This window comes from Hippocampus bargibanti, linkage group LG03, assembly GCF_051943395.1.
Source record: "Hippocampus bargibanti isolate YZ-2025 linkage group LG03, ASM5194339v1, whole genome shotgun sequence".
In the NCBI taxonomy this organism is placed as follows: domain Eukaryota; kingdom Metazoa; phylum Chordata; class Actinopteri; order Syngnathiformes; family Syngnathidae; genus Hippocampus; species Hippocampus bargibanti.
Window position 1 is genome coordinate 3393084 of NC_142736.1, and position 18549 is coordinate 3411632.

An 18549-nucleotide genomic window follows, 5' to 3' on the forward strand; every position below is an offset into this window, starting at 1 on the left:
AAAATTAAAAAGAAACATAAAAAAAAAAAAATAAACAAAAAAATTATAAATACATAAATAAATAATCCCAAAAATATCAGCAAAACAGCAAAGCTTTACAATGAGTGTTATTTGAAAAAGTGTGAAAATTGAAAATTTGAAATAGTTAAAAAGCTTAACTTCAATTTTTTATATTTTAAAATTTTACAATTCAAAAACTGTAAAATTGTAAAAAAATATATACATTGAAAAATTTAACAATTTGAAACATTAAAAATGTTTAAAATGTTCCCTTTTTTATTTGAAAAATGTTGCACATTTTAAAAAATGTAAGAAATTTGAAATGTGTAAATTAAAAACTATTTCGATTTTAAAATTTAGAAATTGTACAATAATAAAATGTAACATTTTTTTTTATTTTTTGTATACGTGTATAAATGTTAAAATATCAAAATTGGAAAATAGTAAAATAGTAAAATTCCAAAATTGCAAAATTGTAAAAATGTTAACAGGTAAAAATGGAAACATGTAAAAATGCACAAGTTATATTATGATAATTATATAATAATAAAAATAAAGTCAAAATATAGAAAAACTGAAAAAAAGTTAAAACGCTAAACTTAAATTTTTAATATTTTTAAAATTTTACAAATCAAAAACTGTAAAAAAAATCATTTACAAATGTAACAATTTTAAACATTTTAAAAATGTTACAAATTTTTAGTTTTTTTATTTGAAATGTATAGACTAAAAAATATTGAAATTTTAAAATGTTAAAATGTCAAAATGGTAAAATAGTAAAATTCTGAAATTGATAAATTGTAAAACCAGGTGAAAATGGAAAAATGTAAACATGTAAAAATGTACAAAAGTTACTTATTAAAATGTAAAAATATTGAATTAAATATGCAAAATTAAAAATAAACAAAAACATAATAAACACAAATAAATAACCCCCCCCAAAAAAATCTCTGCAAAACAGCAAAGCTTTATAATGAGGGTTCTTTGTGACAGATGAAATGGAAATCATCAAAGAAATGCAATCTCAAAAAATGAAATCAACGTCACTTCCACAAGGGAATGAATCCGAGAGCGGCGGCGGCGCTCCGTTTGCACCAAGTTTCTATCTCATTCAGTACCTTTTTAAACTTTCTTTGTCGTTTTGCAGAGGACTGCCCCTGGTGGTCAGAATAACACACAGTAAGGAAGAGACAACACAAGCACACGCATGAGGATTCTTTTTTTTTTTTCTTTCCGTAGGTAACATTTGGCCCAGTACGGAAGAGCATTAGGGTCAGGTTGAAATATATAGAGATTTTTTGGGAGATAGGGTATTATTCTGAGGAGAAAAAAAAGTCGCAAATTCGCGAGTTTCAAACTGATACATTTGCTAGATTTAAAGTCGCAAATGTGATAATTTAAAGTCACAAATCTGCTAGATTTGTGATCGACATCACTTTTTTGTTTCCTAACTGACATCAAAAAATCTAAAATACCCAAAACACGCAGGCTGATATTTTTAGTCAAATGCAAAACACCAATAAAAACGACTAAAAGTGTGTAAAAAGTACTTCAATTTGAAACCGGAAGTGGCCAGTTTCAGAAGGTCCCTCCCTCTTGTACGTGGTGTCACCCCAAGACGAGGAAAGCATACATGTTTGCAATCGATTAAAAAATTTATTCTGTGCCATTTTGAGGCAACATTGGGGGGAAATGTATAATCCAAAAAGGGGCAGAAAATGGCGTCCAAGCTCCTGTGAGGAATTAATCAGCCCGTTTCCATAGGCTGATAAATTCCTTATATGGAGCTTGGTCGCCCTCTTCTGCCTCTTTTTGGTCCTAAACGAAGTTTTCAGACCAAAGTACAGTAATTTTGGGTACTTTGTTTGGTCTGAAAACTTCCTGTTGGTCCGTGTTGATGGCAAAATTAGAAGGAAAACACAAATACTGCGATGGTAAATCGTTGTGTGTTGCACCAAGACTACTATTTGATACTAGCTGACACAAATTCCCAGCAGACAAATCAGCCCATTTCCAACGGAGCTTGGGCGCCATCTTCTGGGACGTCTAGATCACAGGTGTCAAAGTCAAGGCCCGCGGGCCAAATCCGGCCCGCCACATCATTTTTTTCGGCCCGCAAAAGCAAACAAACTTGTTAAATTCCATGATGATTGCTAAAATCTGAGCCAAAATTGCATATTTTTGGATGTCAACCACAATAAAAGTCATTATTCTTGACTTCAGATTTGAAAACGAGTTATTCATTAATTTGCTGTGTGCTCTATATGTAATATTTGAAGGGATTTAACCATTCTAATGGGTTCCCCAAATTCATAACGGCCCTCGAGAGGAAACCATAACTACAATGTGGCCCGCGGCAAAAAATGACTTTGACACCCCTGGTCTCGATGCCTCAAAATGACACGGAAGGACTTCTTGAATCTAGCAAATTTGTACCTTTGAAACTCGCAGATTTGTGACTTTTTCTCCCCAGAATAATGCCCCATCTCGAAAAAAAAAGATCTATTTCAACCTGGCCCAAATGATTTTCCGTAGCCCTGTTTGACAGACACAACGTTTGAACTCAAAACCCCCGATTTTTAGTTTGTCATACACCCCCGTAATCATCACCGATACGTCTCTTAGATGAGCTGAGAAAAACGAGTCCCGTTGTCAAAATGCAAACAACATTTTGAGCCTTCGCGCCCCTCCGAAAATATGACTAATCGTGTGTCATCTTATGACAGAATAAACGAGACAGAGCGGATGGTTTGAAGGTGACGGACGCCAAGCGATTGAGTGAATCAACGGGGGGGGGGGAAATCATCACGAGAGCCACAAATGAACCAACAAAAATTGAAGGACAACAGCAACCGGCCCCGCTGGCACGTTTTTTTTTTTAAACAAAAGCTCAAAAAGTTTTCAAAGAGCAGATTTCAACCCTTGTTCTCTGGAATATTCACTGATCGGATGTCCAAAACAACACTTTTCGCTAAAGCTTCCCTCAAAAAAAGTTGCACATGGGATGGGGCTATCCAATAGTATTGATTCATGAAAAATAATAATAATAATAATAATAAATAAATAGCTTACACAGACGAAATAAATAAATAGATAAATAAATACAAAAGAAATAAAATACAGTGGGACCTTGGCTTACGAACTTAATTGGTTCCCAGACAGAGTGTGTAAGGCGAAAAGTGTGTTTCCCAAAATTTAATTTCCCATGGGAAACCATTAAAATGAGAATAATCCGTTCCCAGGTCCCCATAAAACATAATTTTCTACTTTCTAATTTTCTAAGCCTTAAAACTACACAAAATAGATTTTATTTCATGTATAATAAATGTGCTATGGTATTAAAATTAAAGAAATAAACTGTACTGTATAATAACATCATTTTATTTACCTTTGTGATGGTCGTTAATGGCGTGATGGAATGGAGTGGCCGGTTTCATCAGCATGAAACACTTGATGAGGAACGTAGCCTTCTTCATTCACCACCTTGAGGAATGATCCCTCGTAGGTGCTTTCTCTGCCATAATTTTACCTAGTTCCTCATCAATTATGTTCTGTTTAGCTGGGTTGATAGCTTTTTGCATCAAGTGTACAGATGACTTGTGCGGGTTATTTGTGGAGCCTGATTGATGGGATATTTTAACCTTGCAGTCTACACTCTGCTTTTGAAATATCAAAGTTGAAACAAGTCCAAATTTCACTGTTTTCCATCCATTTTACTTTTTTTTTCCCCTTTTCTTTTTTTGTTTCAAGCCCTGTCCTCTCCCTTTCATGTGTGTGTGTGTTTTATCTCTCTCTATGTCTGCCTGTCACTTTAATGTTTAACCCCCCCCCCCCCCCCCCCATCACACTGCTGCGTTCTTGACCAATCACGTGGCTTTAACCGAAGACAGGGGGTGGGGAATAGAGGACAAAAAAAAGTACGCTGCCATTTCCTTGTTTGGAGAACGGGCTCATTCACGAACGACACATCACTCATTGTGGCAGCTCCGTGTGTATCCCAAAAAAATAGTTTGTATGCCAAGGTAAAATTTTCATTAATGTAACGTTCGTAAACCGAAAAGTTCGTAAGCCAAGGTATCACTATACATACATAAATACACACATTGATAGATAAATAGATGAATAAATACATAAATACAAAATAAATATCTACATACATACATAAATAAATAGATAAATAAATAAATGAATACTTAAATACATACATTAACTAAGTAAGTAATTAATTGATCTATACTTAATTAATTAAAAGTGAAATTCATCTTCATGAATAAATAAAAATAGATACATTAATGACTAACTGAATGAACAAATAATTAATGTATGTGTTTATATAGTAATTAATTAAATCTATACTGTGTCATTAATTAACAACTAAACAGACAAAAATAAATAAATAAGTGAATGAATGAATAAATAAACAAACAAACACATACATTCATTAACTAATTATTTCTTAATCTATACTGAGTAATTAACAACTAAATACAAAAATAAGCCAAAATAAATAAAAATACATATAAGTGAATGAATGAATAAATAAACAAACACATACATTCATTAACTAATTAATTAGTTAATCTATACCAAGTAATTAATTAACAACTAAACACATAAATAAATACATATATTAACAACTAAACACATATACTAGGTAATTAATTAACCAAACACATAAAAATAAATAAATAAGTAAATGAATGAATAAATACATAAATTAAGTAATTAATTAGTTAATCTATACTAGATTCTTAATTAACAACTAATATAAACAAAAATAAATAAAAATACACATAAGTGAATGAATGAATGAATAAATAAACACATAAATTCATGAACTAATTAATTAGTTAATCTATACTAGGTCATTAACAACTAAACATATATAAATAAATAAAGCCATAAATTAACAACTAAGCCATATGAATAAATAAACACAAATTAATTCACTAATTAATTAGTTCTTCAAAATCAGAATGCCTTTAATCGTCCCACACAATAAATTAACAACAAAACACATATACTAGGTAATTAATTAAACAAAAAAAACAAATAAATAAGTGAATGAAGGAAGAAATAAACACAAATTAATTAACTAATTAATTAGTTGATCTATACTAGGTCATTAATTGACAATTAAACTCATAAAATAAACAAAAATAAATAAAAATACACATACCTGAATGAATGCATGAATAAACAAACACAATTAATTAATTAGTTAATCTGTCCTAGGTAATTAATTAACAACTAAACACATAAATAAATAAATAAATAACGGGACACAAATAAATAAACAAATAAACACATTATTTAAGGAATTAATTAGCTAATCAAAATCAGAATGCCTTTAATCGTCCCACAAGGGGGAAATTTGCAATCTATACTAGGTAATTAATTAACAAGCCAACACATAAAAATAAATAAATAAGTGGATGAATGAATAAATAAATAAATGGTGGAGTAAGAAATTGACCTTTGACCCCGAGGCCATATGAACTTCACCCTGGGCGTATTTACTGGTTCGATTTTATCCCGAAACGGCAGTGAATGTTCTGAGAAGCGGGATTGACCTCTGGCCTGGAGAAGTGACAGAACTGAAATGACTCACTGCTTTCTTGCCATATTCGCTCTTGGCCGCCACGAGGGACCCAGAAAGATAACAGCCCGGGCTCGTCCCTTTTGGAATCCTGAAGGAAGAACAAGAAGGGGGAATAAAAACAGAAATAACATTTGAGTTACGAATAACGGTACATATAAAATAAAAATGAAAATTGTTAAGAGCAATCAATACATTGGGGAGACTCAATAAATTCTCAAAAAAAGACTATCAACATCGCAGGTATAATACTAGTGGGCCTCAATCTGCAGTACATATGCACCTAAAAGCTAGCAACCACTCATTTGACCACAATGAGGTTAAAATCTTAGCGAAAGAACATAGATGGTTTGAAAGAGGAGTAAAATAAGCTATTTTCATAAAACAGCAAAACCCTTCACTAAATCGCAATATATATATATATATATATATATATATATATATATATATATATATATATATATATATATATATATATATATATATATATAAATAAATCAGCCCGTTTCCACAGGCTGATTAATTCCTTACATGGAGCTTTGTCGCCCTCTTCTGCCTCTTTTTGGTGCTACACGAAGTTTTCAGACCAAACAAAGTACAACAAAATGCATTAACGTGATGGAAGGACTGCTACAATGTGTCCTTTTTTCGGTCAGGGGCGTTCCTTCAGTCACGTAACGTGAGGAGTCGTCAACAACCAAAAAAAAATTGAAGACATTTTACAAATTATGGACACAACTTGTCCGGAGACGTCGGTTGTCCTTTAAGACATTTTTATTGGTGTTTTGCATTGGACTAAAAATATCAGCCTGCGTGTTTTGGGTATTTTAGATGCTATGTAACGTTTTTCTGTTGTCGGTTGACAAGGATTCCACTGCATATAGCTATATTTTACGTTTTAAGACTCGCGCTGAACATTCCGGAAGTCTTGCTTTTGAGTGGGTGACGAGTCCGTACGTTACGTCACTGAAGGAACGCCACTGACCGAAAAAAGGATACATTGTAGCAGTCCTTCCATCACGTCAATGCATTTTGCTGTGCTTTGGTCTGAAAACTTCGTGTAGCACCAAAAAAGAGCCAGAAGAGGACGACAAAGCTCCATGTAAGGAATTAATCAGCCTGTGGAAACGGGCTGATTAATTCCTAAGCATCTTCTCCGAATCTGAAGCCATTGTTTTGATTCTCCAGCAAGGCAAGACAAGTCTTGTCTTGGGGTGACATCACAAACAAGGGGGCGGGGCCTTCTGAAACTGGCCACTTCCGGGTTCTTTTTTTTTTGCAGATTTTGGACACTAAGTCATTTTTATTGGTGTTTTGCATTTGACTAAAAATATCAGTTGCGTGTTTTGGGTATTTTAGATGCTATAAAACGTTTTTCACACGGAGATTTTCCCCCAATGTTGCCTCAAAATGGCAAAAAATAAATTATTTAATCGATTGCAAACATGTATGCTTTCCTCTTCAGAACTATTTGAATCATATTCATAAATGGATGTGTAACAAGAAAGCATATTCTCCGAATCTGAAGCCATTGTTTTAATTCCCAGCAAGGCAAGACGTCTTGGCGTGACGTCACGAACTGGGGGCGGGACTTTCTGAAAATGCCCAATTCGGAGCTCAATTTGTTGTAGATTTTGGACACTTAAAGTCATTTTTATTGTTTTGCATTTGACTAAAAATATCATACTGCGTGTTTTGGGTATTTTAGATGCTATAAAACGTTTTTCTGATGTCAGTTAAGAAACAAAAAAGTGATGTCAGTTGGCCTTTAACATACATCCCATACAAAATGGAGCACTGAAGCAACTTATGAACAAATTCACCTTACGAACGACCGCTCTGGAACGCATCTCGTTCGTAAGGTGAGGAGTGTCTGTACGTTGCTTCTGATTAGGTGGCGACCATTTTTTTTTTTTTAGACACAAGTGACAAACTTCTTCCGTAAAATCAAATTCAATATGTCCGCCTTTTCGTGAGGGAATCCCACTAAACATTTTGGTAATTTTAAATTGATGGCTATATTGAACTCACTTGTCATCCGGCAAAGCCGTGACATAGAAATGCTGCGTGGCCCCCGGTGACAGGGTGACGGAGTTTGCCTTCTTCTTAGCCAAAAGGGCCACCCTGTGCGTCTCGTAGACATCCGGGCTGAGGGTGGCGGACAGACGATGGGAGACGACAAACGGCAGGTCCTTCAGACGTTCCAGCTCGCTTGACAGCTCGTGGCGCACTTGCAGGCGGACTGTGTAGTCGCCCTTTTCGAGCTTGAGAGAATACTGGGGAGGGGTGGTGATGTTTACACCTGGCACAAGTGTGTTGGTGAAAAGGCGGGTGGAAAAAGTCACCTGATGCGGGTAGGCGTCCCCCGAACCGAGTAGTCTTTTATTCTGGTCAAACAGCATCCACAGCTGACTATCAAACTCCGATTCGTACAGCAGCTCGCACAGGAGGGGGCAGCTGGGGGTGACCTCCCCACTTTTCGGCTGCACGCGTAAAATGTCCATTAGCACATGATTGGTAAAAATACAGTGATACCTCGGTTTACGAACCATTTGGCTTACGAACTTTTCGGTTGACTAACGTTAAATTTATGAAAATTTAACCTCGGAATAAGAACTATTTTTCGGGATACACACGGAGAGCCACTGTCCGCTATTCCCCGCCCCCAGTCTTCAGATAAAGACGTTTAATTGGTCAAGAACGCAGCAGTGACGGGAGGTGGTTTAAACACTGAAAAGACAAGCAGACGACAGAGAGAGAGTGAGAAAATCGTTTCAACTTTGATATCCCATATATATCAAACCAAATATCCCATCAACCAGGCTCCACAAATAACCCGCACAAGCCATCTGTACACTTGATGCAAAAAGCTATCAACCCAGCTAAACAGAACAAAATTGATGAGGAACTAGATAAAATGATCGCAGAGAAAGCACCTACAAGGGATCATTCCTCAAGATGGTGAAAGAAGGCTACGTTCCTCATCAAGTGTTTAATGCTGATGAAAGCGGCCACTCCATTCCATCAAGCCATCAACGACCATCACAAAGGTAAATAAAATGACCTTATTATACAGTGCAGTTTATTTCTTTAATTATAATACCATAGCACATTTATTATACATAAAATAAGGTATAATTTGTGTAGTTTTAAGGCTTAGAAAATGAGAAAGTAGAAAATTATGTTTGATGGGGACCTGGGAACGGATTATTCTTATTTTAATAGTTTCCTATGTGATAATAATTTTTGGGATACACACTTTTCGCCTTAAACACCCTGTTCGTAAGTTCGCAAGCCACGGTATCACTGTAAATACAAAAATGGATGCGACTGATGTGCGCACAAAGTATCATGTGTACCTGGTGAAAATTATACGTGAGAATAATCTCGTAAAGTTGCCGGTTGTTGGGGAGAACGTCCCTCATTCCCAAAGGTTTGATCTTTGAACTCAGAGGCCTAGACGAGAAGGCGACGTCGTCAACCAGCGGCGCCACAAAGCCAACGGCGAAACCGCGACATTACCTGAGAGGCTGAACCCAAGATTTGAGGGTGATGGCGGGAGAAACTTCTTCATACCTCAGCGGCGATGACACATCGAAATTTGTAACTCCCTCTGACGCATGCTGGGCGGAAGACAAGAAGCGAACGAACGGGCGGAAGTATGAAGGGCGGTGACGAAAACGTCCCGTTTTTGCTCTCGATGGGTGTCGCCGTTCCACTTACCACGTGCAGCGGCGAAGGAGAAATACTGAGACCGTGGAATGAGACGTTGTAGTCCACCGTCACATCTCCGAGACTCGCCCACCAGCGTGCGATGCACAGTTCCACAATCTTACCTGACTGGAAAAGGCGTGGAAGCAAAAGACGGAATGAGTCAAACCTGCAAAGGGCCTTTGCACTTTAAGGACAACCGACATCACTTTTTTGTTTCCTAAGTGACATCAGAAAAACGTTTCATAGCATCTAAAATACCCAAAACACGCAGTCTGATATTTTTAGTCAAATGCCAAACACCAATAAAAATGACTTCAAGTGTCCAAAATCTGCAAAAAAATTGAGCTGCGAATTGGGCATTTTCAGAAAGTCCCGCCCCCAGTTTGTGACGTCAGGCCAAGACTTGTCTTGCCTTGCTGGAGAATCAAGACAATGGCTTCAGATTCGGAGAAGATGCTTTCTTGTTACACATCCAGTTATGAATATGATTCAAATAGTTATGAAGAGGAAAGCATACATGTTTGCAATCGATTCAAGAATTTATTCCATGCCATTTTCAGGCAACATTGGGGGAAAATCTCTCACCCAAAAAAAGAGGCAGAAAATGGCGACCAAGCTCCGTGTGAGTAATTAATCAGCCCGTTTCCACAGGCAGATTAATTCCTTACACAGAGCTTTGTCGCCCTCTTCTGCCTCTTTTTTTTGGTGCTACACGAAGTTTTCAGACCAGCCAAGTACAGCCAAATGCATTGACGTGATGGAAGGACTGCTACAATGTGTCCTTTTTTCGGTCAGGGGTGTTCCTTCAGTGACGTCACGTACGGACTCGTCACCAACTCAAAAACAAGACTTCCTGAATATTCAGCGCGAGTCTTAAAACGTAAAATATAGCTATATGTCTTTGTAAAATACACTCAGGAGAAGTCATTTGAAGTGATTTTACAAATTGTAAAATCACTTCAAATGACTTCTACTGAACGTATTTGACAAAGATTCCACCGCATATAGCTATATTTTACGTTTTAAGACTCGCGCTGAATATTCAGGAAGTCTTGTTTTTGAGTTGATGACGAGGCCTGATGTGACGTCACGTCTGCAACGCCCCTGACCGAGAAAGCGACACACAATGCATTTTGGGTACTATGTTTGGTCTGAAAACTTCATGTTGATCCGTATTTATGGCGAAATTAGAAGGAAAACACATAAATAACACGATGGTGAATCGTTGTGTGTTGCACCAAGACTACTATTTTATACTCGTTGACACAAATTCCCAGCAAATAAATCAACCCATATCCAACGGAGCTTGGGTGCCATTTTCTGCCTTTTTTGGGTGCGACATTTCCCACCCCCGATGTCTCAAAATGACACAGAAGGACTTCTTTAATCGATTGGAAACATTTATGCTTTCCCCTTCAGAACTATTTGAATCATATTCATAACTGGATGAGTAACAAGAAAGCATCTTCTCCGAATCTGAAGCCATTGTCTTGATTCTCGAGCAAGGCAAGACATTCTGGCGTGACGTCACGAACAAGGGGAAACTTTCTGAGGTCATTTTGAAGTAGTTTTGGGACACTTGAAGTCATTTTTATTGGTGTTTTGCATTTGACTAAAAATATCAGCCTGCGTGTTTTGGGTATTTTAGATGCAATAAAACGTTAAATGCAATAAAACCGACACCAAAAAGATGGTGTCGGTTGTCCTTTGAAAACGAGGCCGCAAAATAAAATTGACAAACCAGCACGGGAAAGGCTTCGGTCAGCGAGCCTTTTTCCAAAAGTGACGAGAACTTGTAGAATTCATTGGCCCTGTAGGCTTTCTGCTTGACCAGGTGCACCGAATGCAGAACAAACTTGGAGGACACGTCGCCAGAGTGAGAAGTCAGCGTGATCTCTGCAGAGGAAAAAAAAAAGAAAGATAACGCAACAGTGCATTCAAGTCACTTCTTCTTTCGACCTTAAAGGACAACCGACATCACTTGTTTGTTTCCTAACTGACATCAGAAAAACGTTTTATAGCATCTAAAATACCCAAAACACGCAGTATGATAGGTTTAGTGACATGCAAAACACCAATAAAAATTACTTAGTGTCCAAAATCTGCAAAAAAAAAAAGAACCCGGAAGTGGCCAGTTTCAGAAGGCCCCGCCCCCTTGTTTGTGATGTCACCCCAAGACAAGACTTGTCTTGCCTTGCTGGAGAATCAAAACAATGGCTTCAGATTCGGAGAAGATGCTTTCTTGTTACTCATCCAGTTATGAATATGATTCAAATAGTTCTGAAGAGGAAAGCATACATGTTTGCAATCGATTAAAGAATTTATTCTGTGTCATTTTGAGGCATCAGGGGTGGGAAATGTCGCACCCAAAAAAGGCAGAAAATGGTGACAAAGCCGTGTAAGAAATTAATCAGCCCGTTTCCACAGGCTGATTAATTCCTTACACAGAGCTTTGTCGTCCTCTTCTGCCTCTTTTCGGTCCTACACGAGTTTTCAGACCAAAGTACAACAAAATGCATTGACGTGGTGGAAGGACTGCTACAATGTGTCCTTTTTTCGGTCAGGGGCGTTCCTTCAGTGACGTAACGTGGGGACTCGTCACCAACTCAAAAACAAGACGCCCGGAATATTCAGCGCGAGTCTTAAAACGTAAAATATAGCTATATGCGGTGGAATCTGTGTAAAATATGCTCAGTAGAAGTCATTTGAAGACATTTTACAAATTATGGGCACAACTTGTCCGGAGACGTCGGTTGTCCTTTAAGAGAAAAACAAGAGCATGTGCGACCTGACCAGTACCAACCTGCCCAGGAAGCTCCTTGAGGCACAGTGATGAAGTGTCGCTTGATTTGTCCCGGTCTGAAGTGGACGTCTTTGAAACATAACTCATGATTCTGACTCTCTGTCACCCTGCCAGATAAATGGCGGGAGAGAGAGAGAGAGAGAGAGAGAGAGAGAGAGAGAGAGAGAGAGAGAGAGAGAGAGAGAGAGAGAGAGAGAGAGAGAGAGAGAGAGAGAGAGAGAGAGAGAGAGAGAGAGAACAGTGAAAAAACATTCCCAACCGCGCTCGAGAGAAATAACGTTAAAACGTAGTCGCTGGCTTACTTGGTGGGAATAATAACAGTGATGGGGACTCTGAACAGCGGCCCACAAGCGGGCGCTGCCGTGTCGTAACCACAAACCTGAAAATGATACATTGTCATATGGCTACAAACATACATACACGTTTAATACAGTGATACATTGGCTTACCAAACTTAATTGGAACCCAGACAGAGTGTGTAAGGCGAAAAGTGTGTATCCCAAAAAAGTATTTCCCATAGGAAATCATTAAAATGAGAATAATCCGTTCCCAGGTCCCCATAAAACATCATTTTCTACTTTGTTATTATTATTACTATAACTAAAGAAATAAACTGTACTGTATAATAAATTTGTGATGGCTTGATGGAATGGAGTGGCTGCTTTCATCAGCATTAAACACTTGATAAACATAATAATAAATTTAATTTCAAGCGCCTTTCAAAACACCCAAGGACACTTTACAATAAAAACAATAAAACCATAAGTAAAATGATCAATAATAAAATAGCAGCTTGAACGTAGAGGAACATAGCCTTCTTCTTTCAACATTTTGAGGAAGGATCCCTTGCAGGTGCTTTCTCTGCGATCATTTTACCTTGTTCTTCATCAATTGTGTTCTGTTTAGCTGGGTGGATAGATTTTTGCATCAAGTGTACAGATGGCTTGTGCGGGTTATTTGTGGAGCCTGATTCGTCCAAATTTGACTGTTTTCTATCCATTTTCTTACTCTCTCTCTGTCGTCTGCCTATCTCTTTAATGTATAAACCACCGCCCCTCACTGCTGGGTTCTTGACCAATCACGTGGCATTAACCGACGATTGGAGGCGGGGAATAGGGGACCAAAAAAAAGTCAGCTGCCATTTCCTTGTTAGGATAACAGGCTCGTTCGCGAACAACACATCACTCATTGTGGCGCTCCGTGTGTATCCCGAAAAATGGTTCGTATGCCAAGGTAAAAGTTTCATAAATTTGCCGTTGGTAAACCGAAAAGTTCGTCAGCCAAGGGGTTCGTAAACCGAGGTATCACTGTATTTGTAGTTTTTTATTTGATGCCCACCTCTGTGTAGTGCACCCCCTCCCTCAACCCCACAGGATCCACGCGGACGTTGACGTGACGACACTGGTTCATCAGTTCCAGATGCAAAGGGCACTGAACCCACGGGGCGGAACACGTCAGTGCCAAGTGGAGCTGCAAGGAGATTCGCTCGCTGTTTTCTGGGATGAAGCACAAAGAATCGGATGAGGAAATGAGACCACGCACAACCTGTACAAATCTCCACCAGGATGACATCATCTTCACCGATGAAGACTAAATACAGTGATACCTCAGCTCACGAATTTAATTGGTTCCCAGAAAGTGTGTGTAAGGCCAAAAGTTCATCTGCCCAACATTTATTTCCCATAAGAAGCCATTAAAATGAGAATAATCCATTCCAGGTCCCCATAAAACGTAATTTTCTACTAAATAAGCCTTAAAGGACAACCGACGTCTCCGGACAAGTTGTGTCCATCATTTGTAAAATGACTTCAAATGATTTCTACTGAGCGTATTTTACAAAGATTCCACCGCATGTCGCTATACGTTTTAAGACTCGTGCTGAATATTCCGGAAGTCTTGTTTTTGAGTTGGTGACGAGTCCGTACGTGACGTCACTGAAGGACCGCCCCTGACCGAAAAAAGGACACATTGTAGCAGTCCTTCCATCACGTCAATGCTTGCTTGGTCTGAAAACCTCGTGTTGCACCAGAAGAGGGCGTCCAAGCTCCATGTGAAGAATTTATCAGCCTGTGGAAACGGGCTGATTCATTCCTCACAACAGCTCGGTGGCCATCTTGTGCATTTTCTGGGACGCTACATTGCAGTCCTGACGGCTCGAATTTATACGCAATTACTTCTTCAATCGATTGCAAACATGTATGCTTTCCTCTTCAGAACTATTTGAATCATATTCATAACAAGAAAGCATATTCTCCAAATCTGAAGCCATTGTTTTGATTCTCCAGCAAGGCAAGACGTCTTGGTGTGACGTCACGAACTGGGGGCGGGACTTTCTGAAAATGCCCAATTCGCAGCTCCATTTTTTGCAGATATTGGACACTTTAAGTCATTTTTATTGGTGTTTGCATTTGAATAAATATATCAGACTGCGTGTTTTGGGTATTTGAGATGCTATAGAAAGTTTTTCTGACAAAAAAGTGACGTCGGTTGTCCTTTAAAACTACATAAAATAGACCTTATTTATGTATAATAAACATGCTATTATATTGTAATTAAAGAAATAAACGGTACTGTATAATAAAGTCATTTTATTTACCTTTGTGATGGTCATTGATGTAGTTGTGATGTAGAAATTGACGTGCTTTCTCGGCGATAATACCCTCACTCACAGTCCCCTGCTCGCTTTTTTTCGTTAATCCAAATCAACAGAAGTTTTTCAACCTCTTCTATTGCCTGAGATTATCGCTTAGAAAACACAGAAACGCCCTTACCCTCATTTAGCAATGGTCGACTTAGCATACTGGTACTGAGACGCTAAGTCACACAAACGCACACCTTGTTCTTGTTTTTCGATGATCTCCTTCTTCTTCTCGACCGTAATTTTCTTTTGTGTCCTCTTCGGCTTAACACTAGACTGTGGTGGGGTCTTTTTCGCTCCCATAATGGCAAAAGTACTACACTCGATAACACACCACCTCTTCACTCAAAGAAAGGGGGTGACGAAAACTAGTCCGCCAGTCACCATGGCGCTGTTCGACCGTGTGGTTTGGCGTTCGTCCGCCAAAAACTAGTTAGTCAGCAAAGACTATATGCTTGCGAATTTAATGTTCGTGAGGCAAAAAGTTCAGGAGCTGAAGCGTTCGTATGCGGAGGTATCACTGTCGACCGTTTCGGTGCACGACGGATATTTTTACACATTCCTGATCTACCGAAGGTGCGAGAAACGTGATGGTCAGTAGATACGGAGAAAATAACCTGTGTGTTCAGGAAATATTGGTTCTATTCCGACTCCATGGTCCGAGGGGGACGTCAGTTGTGTCGGATTCCTGAGGTAGATGCCCCTCTGCGTTCCCACGGTGACCGAGAAACCCAGATGGCGAGTAGGTAAAGTGGCATTTTGGATGAGGTAGTCTAACGCCCTGTCAACCTAAACCATTCAAGATTTAAATAAACAGCGAAAAAAAAATGGATAACACAAAATGACGGAATGAAATCAGTCACCTGAATGATTCCGTGGCCTTGTGCAAACACCTCGATGTCATCGACTTTCAGAGCGGTGTTTTCAAGCGCTCTCCTGACTCCGGGAACAGAGGGATGTACTCCCTGCTGTTTTAATCCTGTTTGATACAAAGTGACAAACTATCATGAGACAAACAGTCATGTTTCGTAGTGATTCGTGAAACAGTTGGTGTGCTAACTGGTTCAAAGCACACTGACTTTGCACTTTTAGAACCCTGGTCTTTAAACCAAGAGTGTCATCAGAAAGGAGTCCAAAAGATACAATAACTGGTTCACGAAGCAAATTTCAAACTAGCATGAGCGGGTATGCGACACCATGTGACAATGTTTGATAGTGATTCATGATACAGTTGTTGCGCTAATTGGTTCAAAGCACATTTGAAGCTTCATTTTGTCATTTTCAGCATCAAGTCCCAACGTACCGGAGAGGATGAGCGCAATGCCACCGCAGGCGTTGGGGGACGACATGGACGTGCCGTTCATCAGCTGGGTGCCGCGAAGGGTCCAGTTGGGTACAGATGCAATGGCCCCACCGGGGGCACTTACGCTAACCCCTAGTGCGCCGTCGGTACTGGGGCCCCTGGAAGACCAGGTGTACTGGTTGGGAGGTAGCTTCTCCCTCAGGGAATATTCAGCTACCATCATGTCGGGGGTCACGTAGGCCCCAACGCCTGAGGAAAAGGGTGTGCTTAAAGGACAACCGACGTCTCCGGCAAATTCTCAAAAAAAAAAAAACACTAGCAACATCGCAAGGATAATACGAGTGGGCCCAAAAAAGAGGCAGAAGAGGGTGGCAAAGCTCCATGTAAGGAATTAATCAGCCTGTGGAAACGGGCTGATTAATTCCTTACAGGAGCTTTGTCTCCATTTTCTGCCTCTTTTTGTGCTACATTTCCCGCCCCCAGATACCTCAAAATGGCATGGAATAAATTCTTTAATTGATTGCAAACATGTATGATTTCCTCTTCAGAACTATTTGAATCGTTTTCATAATTGGACAAGTAACAAGAAAGTATCTTAATAAGTTAAGTTAATTATTTTTAATTAGTGAAATGAACGTTTTACCTATGACGCTACTGGTGGTTCCTCCGGGGCAGCCCACCGTGGAGAGGCAGGGGCCGTTGTTACCGGCGCTTGACACAAATATCACATTGTGCTTCTGGACAGCTTCTGTGATTACCTCACAAATCCTCCTAATAAAGTAAAATGAAATAAAATGAAATAAATTGAAAAAATAAAAATACATTTTAAAATACAAAATTAAAATAAAATCAATGAAAAATAAAAACAAAAATACATAAAAAATAAGCAAATAGAAATAAATAAAAATACAATAAAAAATTAAAATACCATAAAATTAAAAAATAAAATAAAAGATACATTAAGAATGAAAAACAAAATTAAATTAAAAGAAAAGAAAATGAAAAATACAAAAAATAAAATAAATAAATAAAATAAAAATAAAAATAAATAAATAAATGAATGAATAAAAATAACACAAATAGGAATAAGATCAATATAACATAAATAAAATAAAATAGAAACAGATGCAAGGAATGACAAATCACTTCACATCTGTTTTTTTTTTTGTGCAACGTCACAACGTTTACCCCGAATTGGGCCAGTGGGTGGCTTCCCCATAGCTGTAGTTAACCAAGTCACACTTGTAGTTGATCACTTCAATCATCTTTGGATTGTGGCGAGATTGTGAACACACACACAAAAAAAAAACATTAATTAATGATCAACAGTTGATTAATCTTATCTAAATCCAACTTAACTTACAGCCCGAATAAGTCCCGTCCCCGTTTCCATGGTACTCAGCCGGGTGTCCCCAATCTTCAGCGCTAAAATTTGTGCACCGGGGGCGACCCCGTTGCGTTCCGGTTCTTCGGGGAAGTAACCAGCTGCGATGCTTGCCACATGTGTCCCGTGAGCCCCTTGGAATACAAACATCCAAAGTCAGCGTGAAGCTCCCACCACCCTCGCAAAAGCCACTTCTGCGACTTCGTTTCAGACGAGGACCCGTTTTCAAATACTTCACCTCCACTGGTCACGATGCAGAGCGTCGTTCCCTCGTCGTAAATATTGAAGGAGTAGTTTAGCATCTCTGCACTCCCTAAGGTGGCGTACTCTTGCGACTCTTTGTAGGCACTCAGAACGGTGCATTGGGACAATTCTCCGCATTCCGACGTGTCCAGTACAGCCCTGAACAGAAAAAAAACAGCAATTTCAGGACACTCGTAACGATTTGCGTGTTGAATGTACAGTGATAGCTCGGTTTACGAACCCCTTCACTTATGAACCGTTCGGTTTACGAACGTTAAATTGATGAAACTTTTACCTTGGCATACAAACTATTTTTCGGGATACACACGGAGCTGCCACAATGAGTGATGTGTCCTCCTAACAAGAAAATGGCAGCCGGCTTGTTCGGCGGGTCCTCTATTCCCTGCCCCCAGTCGTCGGTTAAAGCCACGTGATTGGTCAAGAACGCAGCAGTGGGTAGGGGGCGGTTACAGACAGGAGGGAGTGAAGCTATTCTCCAAAAAAAGAAAATGACTGCCGCCATTTTTTGTCCTCCATTCCCCGCCCCCAGTCTTCGGTTAAAGCCACGTGATTGGTCAAGAACGCAGCAGTGAGGGGAGGTGGTTCAAACATTAAAGAGAAAGGCAAATGACAGAGAGAGAGTGACACAATGGAGAGAAAGCAGTGAAATTTGGACTTGTTTCAACTTTGATGTTCAAAAGGGGAGTGTAGACTGCAAGGTTAAAATTCCCATCAATCAGGCTCCACAAGTAACCCGCACAAGCCATCCGTACACTTGATGCAAAAAGCTATCAACCCAGCTAAAGAGAACACAATTGATGAGGAACAAGGTAAAATTACGGCAGAGAAAGCACCTACAAGGGAT

The 18549-nt window shown here is 39.0% G+C and overlaps 1 protein-coding gene across 7 annotated transcripts in view; it reads right to left on the reverse strand.

Annotated features, from left to right (window-relative positions):
- tpp2 (tripeptidyl peptidase 2) overlaps window positions 1-18549 on the reverse strand; it is a 35789-nt gene that overhangs the window by 13087 nt on the left and 4153 nt on the right. For 6 of the 7 annotated variants that reach the window (XR_016114395.1, XR_016114399.1, XR_016114397.1 and 3 more), the window contains exons 6-23: window positions 17680-17843; window positions 17421-17575; window positions 17246-17322; window positions 16701-16828; window positions 16058-16306; window positions 15618-15733; window positions 15372-15543; window positions 13455-13612; window positions 12419-12495; window positions 12117-12223; window positions 11055-11209; window positions 9323-9439; window positions 9122-9222; window positions 8959-9055; window positions 7945-8082; window positions 7631-7875; window positions 5612-5690; window positions 1119-1157 (exon numbers count right to left, since the gene is read on the reverse strand). Coding sequence is in view for 2 of the 7 variants with exons in the window: in XM_088991530.1 (XP_088847656.1) it covers window positions 1119-1157; window positions 5612-5690; window positions 7631-7875; window positions 7945-8082; window positions 8959-9055; window positions 9122-9222; window positions 9323-9439; window positions 11055-11209; window positions 12117-12223; window positions 12419-12495; window positions 13455-13612; window positions 15372-15543; window positions 15618-15733; window positions 16058-16306; window positions 16701-16828; window positions 17246-17322; window positions 17421-17575; window positions 17680-17843 (2374 nt within the window). In the remaining 5 variants the exon portion in view is untranslated. The remainder of the gene's footprint in view (window positions 1-1118; window positions 1158-5611; window positions 5691-7630; window positions 7876-7944; window positions 8083-8958; window positions 9056-9121; window positions 9223-9322; window positions 9440-11054; window positions 11210-12116; window positions 12224-12418; window positions 12496-13454; window positions 13613-15371; window positions 15544-15617; window positions 15734-16057; window positions 16307-16700; window positions 16829-17245; window positions 17323-17420; window positions 17576-17679; window positions 17844-18549) is intronic. The other variant, XR_016114398.1, reaches the window with a different exon arrangement.